The sequence below is a fragment of the Notechis scutatus genome, chromosome 2, assembly GCF_049901735.1.
Source record: "Notechis scutatus isolate UNSWTSFEM ecotype Mainland chromosome 2, rNotScu1.2, whole genome shotgun sequence".
In the NCBI taxonomy this organism is placed as follows: Eukaryota; Metazoa; Chordata; class Lepidosauria; order Squamata; family Elapidae; genus Notechis; species Notechis scutatus.
In genome coordinates this window covers 114721392-114739763 of record NC_142010.1, presented here as the reverse complement: position 1 = coordinate 114739763, position 18372 = coordinate 114721392, and the positions used below count along the sequence as shown (strand labels likewise).

The following is an 18372-nucleotide window of genomic DNA, read 5'->3' as shown; positions in this document are numbered from 1 at the left end:
CAATAACTAAAGCCCTGTCTCCTTTTATGTCCATGTGATGCACATTAAAAAAGAGGCAGGGCTTCAAAACTCTATGGCAACATCTGCCATCTTGATTTTTTTAAAAACTCCCCCAGATATTCCTATATATTGGAATAATTTAATTTAAATGAATATAGTCTAAAACTATTACCAGCAGTCACTAAGTTGGGCAGCCACCTTATTAAAACCATGCACAGCAAATATGTAGTAATATCTTGATGCTCTCTTCAAAGGTGTCTTGTTTTTCCAAATGGGCTACTCAAGTTTGCACATTTGCTAAAAAGCAGATTTACTGCTAAGCAATGTAGCAACAGGAGTGAGCCCTATGGGGTTACCCCAGATTCTAGATTATCTTTCACTTTACTAGGAATATTGGTCTCACTTAACAGATATTCTAATCGAACCATTCTAGTGAAGTACCTAAAGCTTTGAGAAAAATGTGAACTAGTGAAACGTTAAAAGCTTTTGGGAAAAGCACATCTAATGCTACGTTGTCTGCAAGGCAGAGGGAAACAAAAAAAAAAAAAGTGCAGAATTAAAATGAAAAGCCGCCCCTTTGAATGCCCCAAAGGAGTTTGTCCAAACCCATCCACCAAGCTGGAGTCTAGCGAGAAGGGACTCACCCAGTGCTGCTTTCCAACGAGGAGACGAGCAGCTACTTGCCATGGTGTTCGAAAGGAATGCTATTCTGAGGTGGGGGGAAAAGACAGCCATTTGAAACAATTCCACTGCCCAAAAATTAACTTCAAACTAAGATTCTAAGTGGAGCTGTTCTTCATTTGGAGCAGTGCTCCTTTCAGAAGCTTCAGAGACATTGGCCTTCACAGCTGTCACCAAATGGATAACCAGAGAGGCTGCTTTGAGAGTGTGTTTGGAGAAGTGATGTGTAAAGAATGACTGCTCTGAGCAGCAGGAACAATCAACAGGATTTTGGAAATGCATTTATATTGGAATGACTCCTAGCTCAAAAGGATCATCAGGTTAATGATTTATTGTCTGTGCTGGCCATTGATTCAAAAAAACATTTTCCTTTATTACAGCGACAAATTTAACCCTGAGTAAATCAAGGAAAGCTGCATCTCTGATTAGTACTCAATTAGGTACAAGCTCAATCTTGAGCAGGGGTCTCCAAATTTGGCAACTTTAAGACCTGTGTGGATTTTAACTCCCAGAATTCCTGAGGCATCATGACTGGCTGGGGAATTCTGGAAGTTGAAGTCCACAAGTCTTATAGTTGCCAAGTTTAGACAACCTGGCTCTAGAGCCTTCGGACTAGTAACCACAGATACAAACAGAGGCTTTCAGATGAATATGTTCACTAGAACAGAAGTCCATTTATTGCTCTCAACTGGCCAAGGCAGCACAAGAGACAAAACCTAAATAATCTTGTAATTTACTGCAAAAGATTAATCACATTTTTGGAAATGGGAGTTACATTTTCTCTCAGTACTTCTTTGTGTACACACAAACCAACGCTTTTTCCTAGTGGCAGTGGAAGCTTAAATAAAATAACTCTCTTCTCATAAAAAGACCCAACTTTTCTACTGCTATACCTGAATGATATGTTTAAGAATATAAAACATCACTCATAAAGCAGGAAATGCTAAGTTCAAATTATATAAATATATCTGCTATGGTGTTCAGCCCATCAAGAAACAAAAAGACAAGCGTAAGCTTTTTTTACTGGGAAAAAAATTACCATATCCTCGGCTTGTAGGTGGTGACTAAACTGAAAAAAAACTAGTATTTCCTACCAGCTAGAAATGGCACTACAAAAGACAACAAGAATATACATCTACCAGCAATTGCATTTTTCCAATTAGTTCCTATGTTTTGTCATGCTGACAAAAAACATTTCTTAGAGAACCAATGCTTGAAGCTTATAACTGAGAAAAAGCTATAGATCTGAAATTATCACAAAAAGGAATCATAATAAAGGACATCAAAGACACATCGGCTAAATATAGGCCAACTTTCATAGAAAAAAAGTATAAAGTGAACTGCTTGTTGGAGACTTTCAAGTATGTAACTCTGTAAATACTCAACCAAGAGGTTGAAAGTATTTAAGAAAAACAGTGAATATATGGAACCTATAAGTTAGCATGTGGTGCTTCCTTCCTTGAGGAAGAGATCAGAATAAAGCTGCTTACCAAGATGTCTCATGCCATGACAATACTGGTTCCTGTACTTGCCAACAATTATCAGTATTTTCCAACCTTAGGTATTTTAAGACTGAAACTTAAATTATCCAGCCAACTGAACCATTTCTCAATGAGGTAATAAATATGTGTTCAGGCTTCTTTAGACTCACATGATTAATACTTCTCCTTATAAAAACCCATAACCCAAGTCCTCAGCGTTAAGAAGCCTTGCCTGTGATTTTGTCACACATTACTAGATGTTTGTGGAAGTTGAATAAGTTCTGACAGCAGTTTTCTCATGAGGACCAAACAGGTGTGTACTGTATTATCCAGGCTTTGTTTACAGATACTTCAAAACATTGCAATTATCTTCTGCAAAACTCTGCTCTTTTTTCAACAAGACACTTGAATCCTGTTTGTCTCCACCCTGATTCTTGTTTCTATCCACTACAAGCTAGATTACGCTGCTACAAATAAAGAACTCTGGCTGGACTACAATACTCATAAAATCTTAGTTTATCTCTTACATGCCACCATGTAGGTGTAGAACTACTTTCATCTGGCTGACAATCAATTGCTATTTATACTGCATGCATGTTTCATCAGAGGCCAAAATAAAACTCTGGCCAGGTTGCAGAACCTAAAAGTTTTAGCCGTTTTATTTCATACTTCACAAGAACATCCAAACATTTAGAAGGAAAATGTCCCTTTTAATCCATGTCTCTGCTCAGTGTTAGCTCTTCTTTCTTCACCATCTTCTGCTTTATGCCTCATTTGCTCTTCTTCCTGCACTTCTTTCTTTGCAGCAACTTCAAATTCTCAGCTCCCAGCAGGCTCCACTCACACCCCATCCCCTGGTGTACCTGCTAGAGTGGTCACCAAGGAAATAGTTAATGTTGACTATAAGGAGTTGGAACTGGGATTTAATGCTGACAGAATTATCAATCAGGGTGCTAAGAATTGACATAATTTAATAGTGCTGAATCCTTAACATTCAGAAGAAAGTGATTTCCATGCAAAGGGATGGGCAATGACCATACACAATATATATACTCCCTTTCTGTTGGCAACACTAAAAAGACCATAGAAATATTTTAGGAGTTGACATACAGCACATAGACTGTATTTTATCTTTAGCAAGGACCATGATCTAACAGTGAGATCTGAGAATGATAAAAAGGTCTGCTTTAGAATTATTTGGCCAAATATTTAAAGTAGTTTTTGAACGAAAACTTTCATTTTGCTAACACAGTGTAGAAAGAGAATCCATAGATTTCAAGTATTCCGTTCTAACCAAACTGTTCCTGGCCCTCTGCCTGTAATTAGCCTTAATTCTAATCCAAGAGTTCCCAACCCATGGTCTATGGCCCGTTTGGAACCAGGCTGTGTGAGTGGCTTGCTGGCACGCATGAACATAGCTCAGCTTGTGCAAGTGATGGGCTGGGGTATGCAGTTCAACTTGTGCAAGTAGCAGGGCAACTCCAGTGCAGGGCAGGGATCCCTGTTCTAATCTTCTTCTCTTACTGATTATTATAGCATAACTCTTATGCTACAGGTACCCTACCAGAAAAGACAACACTGAAGCATGGGAAGTACCATTTTGTGGCAACCTAGATTACTGCCTCCATCTAGTATTTTAGGTGAACAATGCAATTGGTGACCCCACCACACAGCAAGATTTCCATTTTTAAAATTTCATCCCCCCCCCCCGCCCCCGCAAGGTTTGGAGGTCTACAGTCTAGTTCCCCTGTTTGAAGGAGTCAACCCTGATAGTAATTTTTGCTTCTCTATAGCAAAACCAGGCACAAGGAATGATGGGCTGGCAGGATGCAAAAGATCAAATAGCAAATTACAATAGCTTAGTTAACTAGCTTATAGATAAGGTAAATATTCCTCTTAATTCTGAAAGCCCAGATCAAGGGTCTTCAAACTTGGCAAATTTAAGACTTGTTGACTTCAACACCCAGAATTTCTGAGCTAACATGACTGGAGGAGGAATTCTGGGAGTAAGTCCACAAGTCTTAAACCTGTCAAGTTTGAAGACCCCTGGCTTAGATAGAAGACTATTTTACTCTGTATCTTATAACATTTTAAAATTATAAACCAATATTTTAAAACCATAACTACAATTTACACTTGTATGAAATAAACACTTGTCAAGGATCAGATGTCAAACTGCACTTACTTAATTCTTAAGAGAAATACTTGCTAGCCATTCAGAATGGAACACTATATGGACCAATTAATGTGAAAGCGTGTGCATATCGTGCTAGACCACAGTTTAGCATTAGAAAGGGAAAACCTCTCTATCTAGTCTACGTCTCCTTGTTGTCTCTTTGTCCTGTGCATCCTACTATACAAGAAACAGGAAGGAGAGGGGTCTTCCAACCAATGATGTCACATAGCCCTTAGGAGGTGACCCTAGGACACTTAGTTCCTCCATAAGATGACAATTCTAATTTTGCAAGAATGTTAAAAAAAGAAACTTTTCAGAACATTTATTATAAAACCTACTCTAATTGCTTTTCACTACAAAAATTATTGGGCCTTTCACAGCAATGAATTTCAACTGCATTTGAATGCAATTGTGTATGAAATTTAGAGAAAATCAATACTGCCTAATACAAATCAAGAGATATAACTGATTTTAGCACATGTAGACTTATTGGATTTGGGCTGCAAAAATCCAAAAGATTATTAGATAGTAGCATATTTCTGCTTGCACATAGTGGTTATCTGGATTTTTGCAACCCAGATCTGCATAATTGGATCGTAATTTACTTCTTAAATACTTGGTATTTTGGGGGACTACTAAAAGAAGAGGCAAGAACAGCAATGGAGTTACAGAAGATTTGATCTCTTAAGAAACATTAAGCGTCTGAACCAAAAGAGGAACTCTCTTAGAATTCTAAACACAATTGGATGAAAACAATATTCTTTATATTCATATTCTTCATACCTGCAAAGGCTAAATTCTCCATCTATAGTTTTGTGTGTTGTTTTTCTAATTAAAAAGACTTCCCCCTCCTCAATATCCTATATAATAATGCAAGTAGCACAATTCTATTATGCAGACAACTTTTTAAAGTGGTTTCTTAATTCATTAAAAGAAAAATTATTTTAGAGTACATTTATCAATGGGCATGATAATCTAAATCATTTTAAATTCCTTTAGGCTGTGAATAATGTGATATCTTTTATTCTATGGAATCCAACCAGGGGTGGGATACGACCGGGTTAACTATTGGTTCAGGATTTATGAGCTTCCCTGCAGGCAGTGCGCCAGTAAATCGTCATCAGCAGCTGCCTGCAGAGAATCAGCCTTTGAAACAGCCCTCTTTTCTTGCTTTTCTAACTGCAGCTGTGCCTCATTTGGCAGCTGAAGTTGAAAATCAGGAAATAAAGATAAGGTAACAGCCCAGGTGGGTGGGTGGGCAAAAATATCAGCAGACATAGAACCAGTTCTATGTCTGCTGCTCTTCAGAGCTACTGGTTCTACAGAGGTGGACAGAACCGGTAGAAACCCACCCCTGAATCCAACTATTACTAACTAAGGGTTCAGGCTGAAAATTATCCCTTTATCTGCATAAAATGTAAATTCCAAAATCCTTGGTAATCTGTACCTAATCATTCACAGCTTCTTTAAACCATTCATGACATGCAATCATTGGCAGCTTTTGTGTTCCATATCAGATTATAGTCATTAATAAAATGAACAATAATTTAAAAACAATTGGCTACTGTTGCTTCTCAAGTCTGCAAAGGCAAACATTAACCATATAACCAAGAAATACTGGGATAAGGCAAAGTGGGCTTGAAATCTAATGCCTTCTAAATTCAATATCACAACCAAAGAAACATTTACATATGTTTATATAATATAGCTTGCTGGACTTCAGTGATTTTGATGTAAAGGAAAGCAAATAATTACATCTCAAGAGTCCAAAAGTGCTTTATTTCCGGTAACTTAAGAGGTTAAAATGCGCACTTTCTTCCTCTTCCTTCGAGGTCTGCAGGAGCTTGGCTTTTCAGATGAAAGGATAAAAGAAAGAGTCTCAAAACCTCACAAGGTTTCATTTTTCAAAATTAGCAAATTTGCCATAGGATATATTTACTCAAGCCCTAGAGATAAATATATTTGTCAGCAGGCAAGGAAATGCCCTTGTATTAAAGAGACAAGGAGAGCACTATTTTATTTATTACAACTTTGAGTAACGCATAATGAAGTATTTTCTGAAATAATTGCTCACCAAAAATAACAGAAACAAGTATTTCAGAAATATATTCAGACCACCATCTGCTTAAATATAAAAAAGTATAGATTTCAAGAAAAATAATATATAAGTAGTTATAATTACAATGATAAATAATTTCTTTATTGATATGTTAAAGACTTTGGACCTGCAGAAAGTAGTCATGTTATTTAAGTTCTTGAGTGCAAAAGCTTGCATTAGGTAATAAAAGCTATATTCCTGTGGAGCTGAAACTTTTAGTTATATGTTCCTTTAAATGTTATTCTCTGATCAGAGATCTTTTTAGTATTGCTTTAGTGATTGTTCTGTTTCAAATATCCTTTTGGCATAAATTCAGATTGCATATCTTTCATCTATAAAAGCTTACTATCAACCATTAAGGTTTTATTAATTGGGTCTTAATGAGCAATGCTATGAAAATTTATTAAATATAATTCTGTCTGGATTCCTAATAAGCACCTCCTTTTCTCCTTTTCTAACTGCAAACAATAGTGTCTGTCAGTAGAGCTTCTCATACCCAAAATGAAAAATACAAATTGTTACTGAAGGGCAGAAAGCAAACTATGATTCTTTGCTGGTATCTAATGGTCTTCTGAATTTTTGCAGCCAGGGTGTGGCAGATTATTTGTAATCACTGATGTGTTTATACTTTTATATTCACCCATAATTCTTGTTTGGGTGAGTTTTCCACTTCTGTTAAAGTGGAATCTTTGAGCCTCTTTATTGCCTCTGATGCTAAAATCATTTTTTTATAGTTAAAACATCTACATTGCCATCCTATTCACCTGTAAAAACTTTTACTACTTGACCACTTCAGTTGACAAAATTACAGTTCAATTTATCAAGGCTCTGAAAGGTACTTGTTTTCTGACTAACTTTCCAAATATTTTAATATGTTCTCCTATTAGCATCTAATTCAAATTTATTGTTTCTAAATTCCCAGCTTTTTAAAAAGACACTTGAATGCAGATATAGGATCCCAAGACCAATATTTCATTGAACAATCTTCAAGTCAAAATCCAGTTTTGTAGCCTGCTATATATGAACTTCCAATCTGATGTGATTACATACCACATAGTAAAATAAAACAAAAAAATTACAACAATATTATTCAACAGCTTGGTAAGTGTTTGTCTTTTGTTTAGAAATACATAAACAGCAGATAATATTAACATTATTCTTTTGTAAAATGCAGAAAATGCATATTCTTCTATGCTAGCCTTTATACACTGAAAATCTTTAAATTTATAGCCAGTGACACGATGTGTTGAAACCTGATACAGACGTACTTTGAATGTCTGACATATATTTCAAAACATGCTTTCTGGGAAAAATTCAAGTCCTTATTAATGGTCCCAAAGTCAAGGTGCTTGACTACTGCAGACATATTCAGATTTCACTATTACTCTAATTTAGCTATGTGTTTCGAATAATAATACATGCCCACAGATAATCTAAGAAAGCATTGCTGCTTCTCAAATTAAAAAGGATTCTTCAAAGTGCTAAGAAAAAAAAAATCAGAGATGTGTAAACAATACCTAACAAACTACTACACAAGTATACAAAGAAAGCACCAGAAACTCTTTTCTATTTCCATCTCTTATTAATCAGTTTTTTTCAGACCTTTAATATTCTTCAAAAAACTCCTTATACAATAGATGTTATTACAGACAATGATTATACCAGACAAAAGCTGGTAGCTATTTCCCATTCAGTGGCGATTTATTTGGAAATACAACCATAAATTATGTCAAGATCTCAGAGCTGTTGGTTGCTGGATTTCATGTTGCTGTTTTGTGTGTGTGTGTGTGTGTGTGTGTGTGTGTGTGTGTGACTAAGCACTATCAAACAAAATGCTAAATGACTGGCTACCACTGTTTGTTGTCCATCTCTAATACTGGACAAATTGTATCTGATCTACGTTAAAGGAAGAATGCTTATTGATTCTTCTTCATCAAATTTAACAAATACTAATATTCATTCATTTGCACAAGGTTTCCAAGATCTGCAGTGGTTAAAAAAAAACATGATCTTTATGTGAGCTGACGATTCACAGAGTATATATAGCAAAAGTCACTGAAATGTCCATGGCTGTTAAAAATCTGTACCCTGTGAATACACAAAGGCCCAAAAAGGGATTAAGCAAAGGAGGCACTCAAGTACCCAGCTATAGATTTCCACAGCTATTAGTCCCTCTCTTTCACATTAAAGCCTCAAGATCAGAGGCCTTCACAAATAGCTGTTCATCAACTGATTCTGATTAAGTAAGAGATCAACATGTTTAAAACATAACAGCTGTAAGGTGGGCCTTTCAATTCAGAACATTTCTAAACTGAAAACGAAATGCCAAACAACACTATACCCCTTTATCTCTTTTCCCATGAAATGAAAAGTTTTGTACCTGTGAGGTTGACATGCGTGAGGTATCTTGTCGACCTGTTAAATCAGATGAGGAGATATTCACAGGGGCCCCACGATGCAATCGCATACTCACTTTCCGTTCTCGCTCCATTCCAGAAACTGGCCGAGGAGATGTATTCGCTGACCAAAAAAAAAAGAAGACGCTATCATTATCAGATTTTTTTTACATAGAAAAAAATGGCTATAAGTTATTCCACAGTTCTATAGAAGTTCTTGTGGGAGAACTTCCGGTTGCTCATCGTCGGTATCGGAACAAAATCCGTGATTGTGCACGGTTTCGCTTCGAGCTCACTTGTGGAGGGTCCTGACCGAGACCTGAACCACCCTGGAGGGGTGGTGAAGAAAGGGGGAATTGCTTGGAGGTTTGAGGGGAGTCGCAACTCCCTTCCCTGACAAGAAAAACCCCTTCCGAAGGCAAGTTGCAGTAGTGGTCTGAAATGGCCACCACGAAGACGAGGAGCAGTCTGGGAAACTAAGGCTGTGCTGGAGTGGAGAAGCAGCAAGCGGAGTGTGAACCAGGCAAAATTCATGGACTTTAAGGTACCCTGGTATCAAAAATAAAAGGACTATTTGGAGGAAAGTGTGCAGAGGCGGTGACCAGAGAGAGTGAGAAGGAAATTTGAACTTATAAAATTGGCTTGAACTATTGTAACGACTTAACTTGGAGGATAAAATTCAGAGGAAAATATTTGACCACAAAAGTTTTGGAAATTAAATTGGATAATTATTGGACTTTTGGTACTAAATAGGCATAAATAAATGCTGGAATTGAATGTGTTGAAAAGAAATAATAGCTAATAATTGAAATTAGCAAATTTAATAAAACTTTTATAATTAAAAAAAGAAAGCAAAGTAAAAGTGAATTGTGAAAAAAGAACCAAGAGCGCCACCTCTTGGAAAAATTTCAGTGACTCTTTGAAAAGAGCGCCACCTCTTGGAAAAATTTCAGTGACTCTTTGAAAAGAGCGCCACCTCTTGGAAAAATTTCAGTGATTCTTTGAAAAGTGCTTGGTCTTTCTAATAAATTGGACTTTGGAATTTAAAAGAAAGTAAGAGAAACTCCATCATAACAAAATAAAAACCCTGAAAAGTAATATCAAAATACTACAAGGGGAAAGATACTTGAAAAGATTGTCTTAGAACCACCTGGTGACTTCGGGAAACAGCTGGAAAAGGACCTACCAGAAGATCTAGAAATAAAGACTTATAGATATTAATTGTTAAAAATAAATATAAAAGACGCTGGTTGAAATAGCATACTGGATTTGTGGATTGGATATACATATTAAGTAAGAGGGGAAAAAAGGATCAGACATAATGGGGGAATTATTTGCTGAAATAAGATTGGATTTACAAGACATGAAGGAAATGATGAAAATGAGACTTGAAATGTGCAGCAATATATTACAGAAATTAGAAATGGCAACTCAGCTTGCAGAAGAACAAAGAAAACCAGAGGGGGAGGAGTTAAATAAAGAAGAAGCCAGCCTTGAAGTTCAAGTGGAGCAACAATCATTTAAGCAGGGGGAAAAAGGAATTAAAATTAAAAACTTGTGGTGTGATGTGAAAATAAAAGGGGGAATGGTTCGGAAAATGAAAAAAAGGGAAAAAGCAGAAAAAGGAAGTACAAAAGAAAGACTGAGAGAGGAAAGGAGATAAAATAAATAAGTGAGAAATGGAGGGGAATAATAATGGGGGAAAAGGGAATCAAGAGAAAGGACCAGAAAATAAAGAGAAACAGGAAGCAAACAAGAATGAAAATAAATTATATTGTTATGAGAGTGAGAGATAATGGGTAAATAAGAATAGGGAAGGAGAATCCGCAAGGTAATGTGTTGTGATATATAAGAATAAGTATTGAAAATAGACAAGATTGTAACTGATATTCTTTTTTCTTTCTTTTTTCTTAAAGGATTTATTGCTACATTAGATATGGAATTTAATGAAATAAATATGGAAATGGGAGTTTATAACAAGAATATTATATATTGATGATTAGCGATGTGTAAAAATATGAGAATTACTATGGAAAGATTAATATCAGTTGCTATAACTAATTGATTAGATTAATACATTTGTAATGAATAGATGATAAGGAAGGTGATTGAGAAAATGTTATGCGGAATCTGGTGCAAAATATGTGTACACATGATAAATTGTAAATAGGGAAATATTGTTATTAAGTAGAATGAAGGTAGTAAGCTCGAATTAACAACCAAAGGGGACAATTTCAATGCATGCATTTACAACACAATTTTGAGAATAACATTGGTGTAGGTGTACAAGAGAACTCTGAATAAAAGCACAGCAACCAGTGATTTTTGAAGTCTCTTCTTCTGTCTCAGTCATATGTTGTCTGAGTGACCATTTTGCTTAACAACCTGGTTATTGGAATGGAACTGTGCAACTAACCAAAGAATGTGTGTAAAATGAGAAGGAGGATCCAGAGTAACTTAACTTCTTTTGAAAACTAGTTAACTTCCTTGGCTATGATGATAAGATAAAGCTGCTTTAGCCTGCAGTTCTTACATGCAGGGCTGTGTATCTCAAAGGCATTAGGACAGAGGAAATTCCTAAATGACTTGGAGTCAGGTTAGCTAAAGGACCGATGCATAAACTTGAAAATAAAAATCTGAGATGCTGTTCTCTAGATGTCTTCTACAGTAAGTTCTAGTCACAACTTTAGAATTTTAGATCAAGTCCATGTTTCCTTATTGGCTTGTCTTTAGAAGAATGTTAAATATTAACTGAATGTTTTTAACTAGAGAGCTACGGAATCTATTGCTTATATTGTATAATCCATAATCCATTGAATACAATCCTATCACTTGAGTATTTACTGTGTTTTGTATTTTAAAGTATGATGTAATCTCCCCCTGAAATAAAATACCAGACTACAGTAAGCGTTCAAAGTATTACAGGCTCAAAATAGCCATTTTGAGCAATATAAACTTGGAACAAAACACTGTATTCAATCATCTATCCCAAGATCATTACAAAATGGGCATTTTGTGGCAAGTTCTTTCTGAGATGTCAAGAGATTGCCTTGTTTTTTATTTAAAATTGCTAAGTCATGGGGAGTTGCAGAATAAAGTGGTAGGAGGGTATATTAGTCCAGTTCAATCTTGTTTAAAAATTTCCCTAGTAAAAACTGCTGTTTTTAAATACTTGTGGAATACTTGCTTTTTCTTCAGGCAGGTTTACCGATACAAGAATATGCAATGCATTATGCACAGTGTTGTTCAACTGCTGACTTTTCAAGACTGCTACACATCATAATGCTTTGGATGCCTGATCTAGTGGGCAAGGACAAATACAATGCATATGCAGCTTTAAGTCAACAGGCAAACATAAGAGGGTTCCTAGCCCAAGAAAGATTTTATAGTGGAACATATTGCGTTTTGCATTGTATTTAGTTGAGATACACTCAACATGAAACATCCCAATAGGACATTCTGAACTTTTTCATTATGCACAGCCTTTTTGCCACTGATCCATTGCATAAACCAAAAAGGAGATGATGCTAACATTCCTACAGCTATTGGCTCCACAACTCCAGGATATGAGAACTGAGGCTTGAGGCCACTGGCGTTGCTGAAGCTTTTTGCAGAGCTGGGGCTTGAAGCCAGTTGGGGCCGCTTGGGGCTTAATGCAGCATGGTGCTTGAAGTGGCACTCAGGCCAGTGCTGGGCCTGAAACAGACGCCTTGAAACAGTGGAAGTCGGCTCAGACTGCTGAAGTCTGTCATCATCGAGGAGTGCCATCTCCCTGCGCTTCCTCATGCCTCTTTGCAGGACTCCATCTTTCCCCCACCTGTAGCTCTTATCCACTGATCTGCCTGCCTGGAACTCCTGCCTCTTCCCATGTTGTGGTCATGGGAACTCCTCACTTAACATCCTGCATGGTCTTGAGATTAGATTATGACAGCAACTGGGACTCCTGGAATTTCAGTTGCTAAACTATGCAGTCATATTACTTTGTGCTTTACAACTGCATTGTTTAGCCATAGAAATACCAATCCCAACTGCCATTGTAACTCAAGGACTACCTATACAGCTTTGGAATGGGATTCTATTGGAGATGAGCTTCTATTGGAGATCCTGGCATTCTCTCCCACCCCTTCCCCACCCATGGCCTTTAGGAAGCTATTAAAAATTGAATTATTCTGAGATTTTCATGGTTTTGCTGACTTAATTTGCTGCACCATTTTTATTATTTCATTCTTCTGAATTTATTGTCATTTATAGTGATGATCTATATAGATCAGGGGTGTGCAAACTACAGCCCGTGGGCCACATCCGGCCCGTTGGTCTGTCCAATCCGGCCCGCCCCTGAAAAAAAAATAGCTGGGCGTGGCGTATTGCCCTGCGCCGCGTGGCCCCCAAAGCTGCAAAACAGTGCGGAGCGCTCTCGGGGTAGGAAAGAAAAGAAGAACTTTGCAAAGGCCTCGGCTGGGAGTTCGAAATCACCTTCGAGTGCGACCTCTCCGAAGGTGAGTCCCCGCCGATCCCCCTCTTTTTTCCGGGGCTTCCAGGCTTAAACTTTGCAAAGGCAAAGTTTGCAGGCGGGAGCGTCTTCCGGCCGAGGAGTGGGAAGGGTTCCGCCCGGCAGGCGGGCTGCTTGGAGCGGGCTGCTTGGAGCCACCTAAAGCTAGGCCGCTGCTGGTGGAGCCTTGCCCTGCCTTGGCGCCCCGTTTCCCGGCTTGGCGGTCCTGCTCGGGCGGCACTTTAAAAGCCTGCTCCCAGCACCCGAGCAACTTGCGGCTTCCTTTTTCCTCGTGGGCGCTCGCGCCTGGCCCCGAGCCGCGTGGCGGAGGGGAAACCCGGAGCACCGCCGGGTCGCCTCCTCCAAGCAGCCCGCCCGCCCGCCGGGCAGAACCCTTCCCGCTCCTCGGCGAGAAGACGCTCCCGCCTGCAAACTTTGCCTGTGCAAAGTTTAAGCCTGGAAGCCCCGGAAACCCAAGCAACTTCCCAGCAACTTTCGGCTTCCTTTTAACTCGCGGGCGCTCGCACCTGGCCCCGAGCCGCGCGGCGGAGGGGAAGCCCGGCGGGCGGGCGGTGGGCTGCTTGGAGGAGGCGACCTGGCGGTGCTCCGGCAGCAGCAACAGGCAGTTCCGCCTGGGCTCCGCTCAGGTGTCTGGCTGGGGCTGTCAGGAGTTGCTACCGCCGGCGCAGCTCCGTGCGGCTCCAGTCCCGCGTTGCCTTGGGAAGGAAAAGGCAAAACCAGGAGCCGCTGAGCCTGAGCCTCCGGTGCCACTGCTGCCGTTGCAAAGCACCGCCGCGGCTCTTCCTTTTTGCCTTTCCCTTCCCGAGGCAACGCGGGACTGGAGCCGCACCAGCGGTAGCAACTCCTGACTCAGGGGGCCTCCGAGGGGATGGGAAGGAGAAGGGGGGGGAAGGGGGGGCGATTCCCAAAAAATCTTGTGCTGACCCGGCCCATCTGTCAAATTTTAAAAGTCAATGCGGCCCCCGAGCCAAAAAGTTTGCCCACCCCTGATATAGATGTTTAAACGATCATTTCACTATACTCACTGTCAATTGCCAAGACTGGATTAATGTGGGGTATTAATTCAATAATTAAGCAATCAGTATTGCGCAGTTTCTTCAATGAGACTATGTTACTTTTGGAAGCAGCTTCTTGAAAGCTTAGAAGTGCTGCTTTGCAGCTCTGTCTAAAAGTCCTGGAAGCATGCACACGCAGAAGACCTCAGGCAGCCATGCCATCAAGCAATCCCTCAAACCTCTCATCTGCTGTTACTGCTCTGTCCTGTGAGGCCTAGTGGGATACTGCTAATGTGAAGTGCCTTGAAAAACCTACAACCTTAATACTAAGATTTTCTGCTAATATTCATCATAGAAACAGAGAGATAAAGATGACACAACACAAGTGCCTCCTTTCCAAATACAAGCATACAACTTCCCCTCAAAGAACATTAGAATGTGGGAAGTCTTCCTAATGGTACTATTTATGGGTAATATAAGGCTGGAACAATAGTATTAAGTAACAGCATTTAATTTAAACAGCATTTAATTTAAATGTAGGTGACCCAGATTTAAAATGCCATGAAAACTTATGTCTTGAATGTTGGCTAAGGGCATTAGTCAACCTAGACATTGTTCTGGAAGCAGGAGGAGCAAGAGAAAAACAGTTTGTACAATGAAAATAATTGTGTTTGATTCAAGAGTGCCTCAAAATTTTGCTATGCTAGGTATAAATGCCACATTGTAGTATAGTTAGACTAGAGTTGAGGAGGCTTTGCTGCAAATCTCTGATCAGTTAGAATGTTCACTGGGTCAGTTTGCAACAATTCAGGGTCTCTCAGCCAAAGTTATCTCACATAACTGCAGAGAAAAATATGGAGGGAGAAAAAGAAGAAAGGTAGAATGATCCCTTTCTTGGAAGAAGTAACAGAAAACAAATCTAAACATTGCTTTTTCTTATAACTATCAATTTTCCCATTTCTTTTCTTCAAAACAGTTTTTCTGAAAATGAGATTTTTCATTTTTGAAAAAAGAACTAGTACAAAGCAATTATTATTTAAGGCTTCTTCAGCTTACCTGTATGTGAAGTTGGAGTAAGAGGAGTTGGTGGAGCTACATCTTGTGTCCCTCTTAGCCTCCCAGAGGCAGTGGAAGGTAATCCACGAACAGCTGGATTGCGTGTATGTCTCATTCTTTCTTCTCTCTCTCTTCTTTCACGCTCAGCATCTTCTACTGCTCGGCTTGCACCCTTCAACAAAAAACAATTACCATGACTAGTAGTTGGAGATAATGCAGAGCAGTCATAGTAGTAATTATAAATGGATTGTCCAAACTTGGCAACTTTAAATCTTGTGGACTTCAACTTCCAGAATTCCTCATGCTGGCTGGGGAATTCTGGGAATTGAAGTCCACAAGTTTTATAGTTCCCAAGTTTGGAGACATCTGTTTTAGAATACGTTTTTGATTATGCTGTTAAAAACAGCATACATTTGTTTAGATGAGTAGTTTCAAGGTAAAGCCCATTTGGCTGTTCTTATTTACATTATTCAACAACTCATAGATAATATTTTGCCAGAACTTGTTCAAATCAGATGCTGATTTAATAACTGGCCTTGGGCAAGTTATTTTATCAGCCTTATTTCTTTAGTTCTGCAATAGACCAGGAACTAGCTAGCCAATTTGGTCTAGTGGTTAAAGCACTAGCTAGAACCATAAGATTGAATTCTAGTGCCACCTTTGGTATGAAAATTGGTTAGGTGATGTTGGGCTAATTATCCAACCTATCTTACGGCATTATTGTTATGGGGAAAACAGGAGGAGGAAGGAGTATTGGTTTGGCACCTTGTGCTGTATATGAAAAAAAACAATGGGATAAAAATCTAAAAATAATTTAATTGGGATGGTGACCTTTAATGATTAATAAATGAAAGATGTATCAAGTCATCCCAAAACTACAGAGAACTGGCACTTTCAATTTCTCTCTTAGCTGAGTTTTCTATGATACTTTCAAGAGCTAAAGGCACTTAAGATAAAAGGAACAGAAATCTGATCTTATGATCCTGCATTATGGGCAAATATTTTGCAGGGAACCTGAATTGATCTGATATGCTGGGACTTCTGATCAATGACAGTAAGTCAACCTTGCAAACAAATACTCAATATACAAACGAAACATGTGACTTTCAGGTAAAAAGGGTTAGACGATACATTTCAAATGAAGGATTCATAATAGCCAATAGAGAATGTAACAATTTTACTTCTTAATTCCTTTTTTTTTTTTAAAGCAAGCAGTCATAGAAAGATAGATTAACTGGAAGCAGTTAATAACATTATAAAAGATTGATTAAAAGAAACCAGAAAATAGAGCAATAGTACTGAATACTACAGAAATGACAAAAATATTACAAGTAAAATCTTTCATTAAATTTAATCATCAATCAATATTACCAGATAAAAATGCACTGATCATATATAGTATATGATGAATTGTTCTCTTTCTCTACAGCAATATAATGGGTGGTGGGCGAAGACTGAGCTCTGCACTTTAAAATCTATTCAGGCAGAATGAAAGCAGAAAGGCCCTAGTTTGATTATTCCGAAGAAGGAAGGATGGTGGAGAGGGGAATCTTGATTGAGATCTAATGCAAATTTCCACTTTGCATCAAGTTTTCATCTTGGGAAAATCTATAAGTACAGTGAATGATGATCCTTATTGGTGTTAACTATAGGAATATAGACCACAGAAGATTTGGCCATTTGTTATTTCCTAATAGCAGCAGGATCTTCCAGGGAACTCAGATGGATTCAAAAGGGGCAAAAAAAGTCTCAGACAACTTCTGAGGCATTATACAAATTCTAGAGAAAGATGGAGATAAAGAAACTATGGTAGCTTTGTCATCTATCCTACATTTTCCCCAGCATATGGCTCACCAATGGGACAAATGATTATGAGTCTTCATATATAGTAAAGAACCTATTATGTGACCTTTTGCAAAGTACAAAAGGCAAAGGCTCTGTCCATCTGAAAAAAGATGTTCCACTACTATAAATTTGTGGAATGGGGTCTTCGAAGTCAAAAGTACTTGTTTTGGAGGAGAAAGACTGTAAACAAGAAAGGCTTCATGCGCTAAAAGCACAAAAGATCTGAAACTGGAAGATTTCCAGAATTGAACATGATACTGCTCTTGTTGATGTAATTGAAAACAAACTGAGGAGAACAAGAAGGAGCCAAGCCTAGTTATAAAGGCTATATAGGTAGTCTTCAACCTACTAAAATTGAGCCCAAAATTTCCATTGTTAAGCAAGGTATTTGTTAAATGAGTTTTGCACCATTTTACAACATTCTTGCCACAATTGTTAAGCAAATCATTGCAGTTGTTAAGTGAATCATGTGGTTGTTAAGCGAATCTGGCTTCCCCCATTGATTTTCTTTGTCAGAAGCGAGTAATCACATAATCCCAGGACACCGCAACTGTCATAAATACATGCCAGTTGCCAAGTGCTGAAATTCTGATCACGGCACCATGGGGGTGCTGTAACAATCCTAAATGCAAGGACCAGCTGTAAATTACCTTTTTTAGTGCCATTGTAACTTTGGTCACTAAATAAATGGTTGAAGACTACCTCTACATTTAATACATGGTTCCTGTGAAAAACTGTAAGTTCTAAAACATTCTGAGCAGGCCCAAAAGCTGTATGTGCAACACAGACACCACAATGCTGCATTATATTTCATTAAATTCATCAAGTGAATTTCACCATAAGAATTAATTTGGGCTTTGAAGTAACAGTCCTGTGATACATTGCAATGAATCAAAAACAGTCCAACTCCTTTTTTGGCATTCCCAATTTTTGACAACTAAATACTTACAAATTTGAGCATGTTCCAATCAAATACATAGTCATAGGAGAAGCCTTGTCTATGGAAGAGATTTCTGAATAATTGTCTTAGATATGAATAATCCGGTTTGTCATCAAAACGCAGCGAGCGGCAGAAATTCAGATAGGTAGCAAACTCAGCTGTAATGAGAACATATGATTATAAGAAGTAATTAT

At 38.3% G+C, this 18372-nt stretch overlaps 1 protein-coding gene across 6 annotated transcripts in view; it reads right to left on the bottom strand.

The window, feature by feature from the left end:
* CSNK1D (casein kinase 1 delta) overlaps positions 1–18372 on the bottom strand; it is a 38138-nt gene that overhangs the window by 4328 nt on the left and 15438 nt on the right. Inside the window, exons 6-9 of one of the 6 annotated variants that reach the window (XM_087955926.1) lie at positions 18188–18336; positions 15394–15565; positions 8817–8956; positions 645–709 (exon numbers count right to left, since the gene is read on the bottom strand). In XM_087955926.1, coding sequence (XP_087812052.1) covers positions 677–709; positions 8817–8956; positions 15394–15565; positions 18188–18336 — 494 coding nt within the window. In that variant the 3' untranslated portion in view covers positions 645–676. Of the gene's footprint in view, positions 1–644; positions 710–2807; positions 3029–6099; positions 6285–7998; positions 8525–8816; positions 8957–15393; positions 15566–18187; positions 18337–18372 lie in introns of those variants that run through there. The other 5 variants (XM_087955921.1, XM_087955924.1, XM_087955922.1 and 2 more) reach the window with 5 other exon arrangements.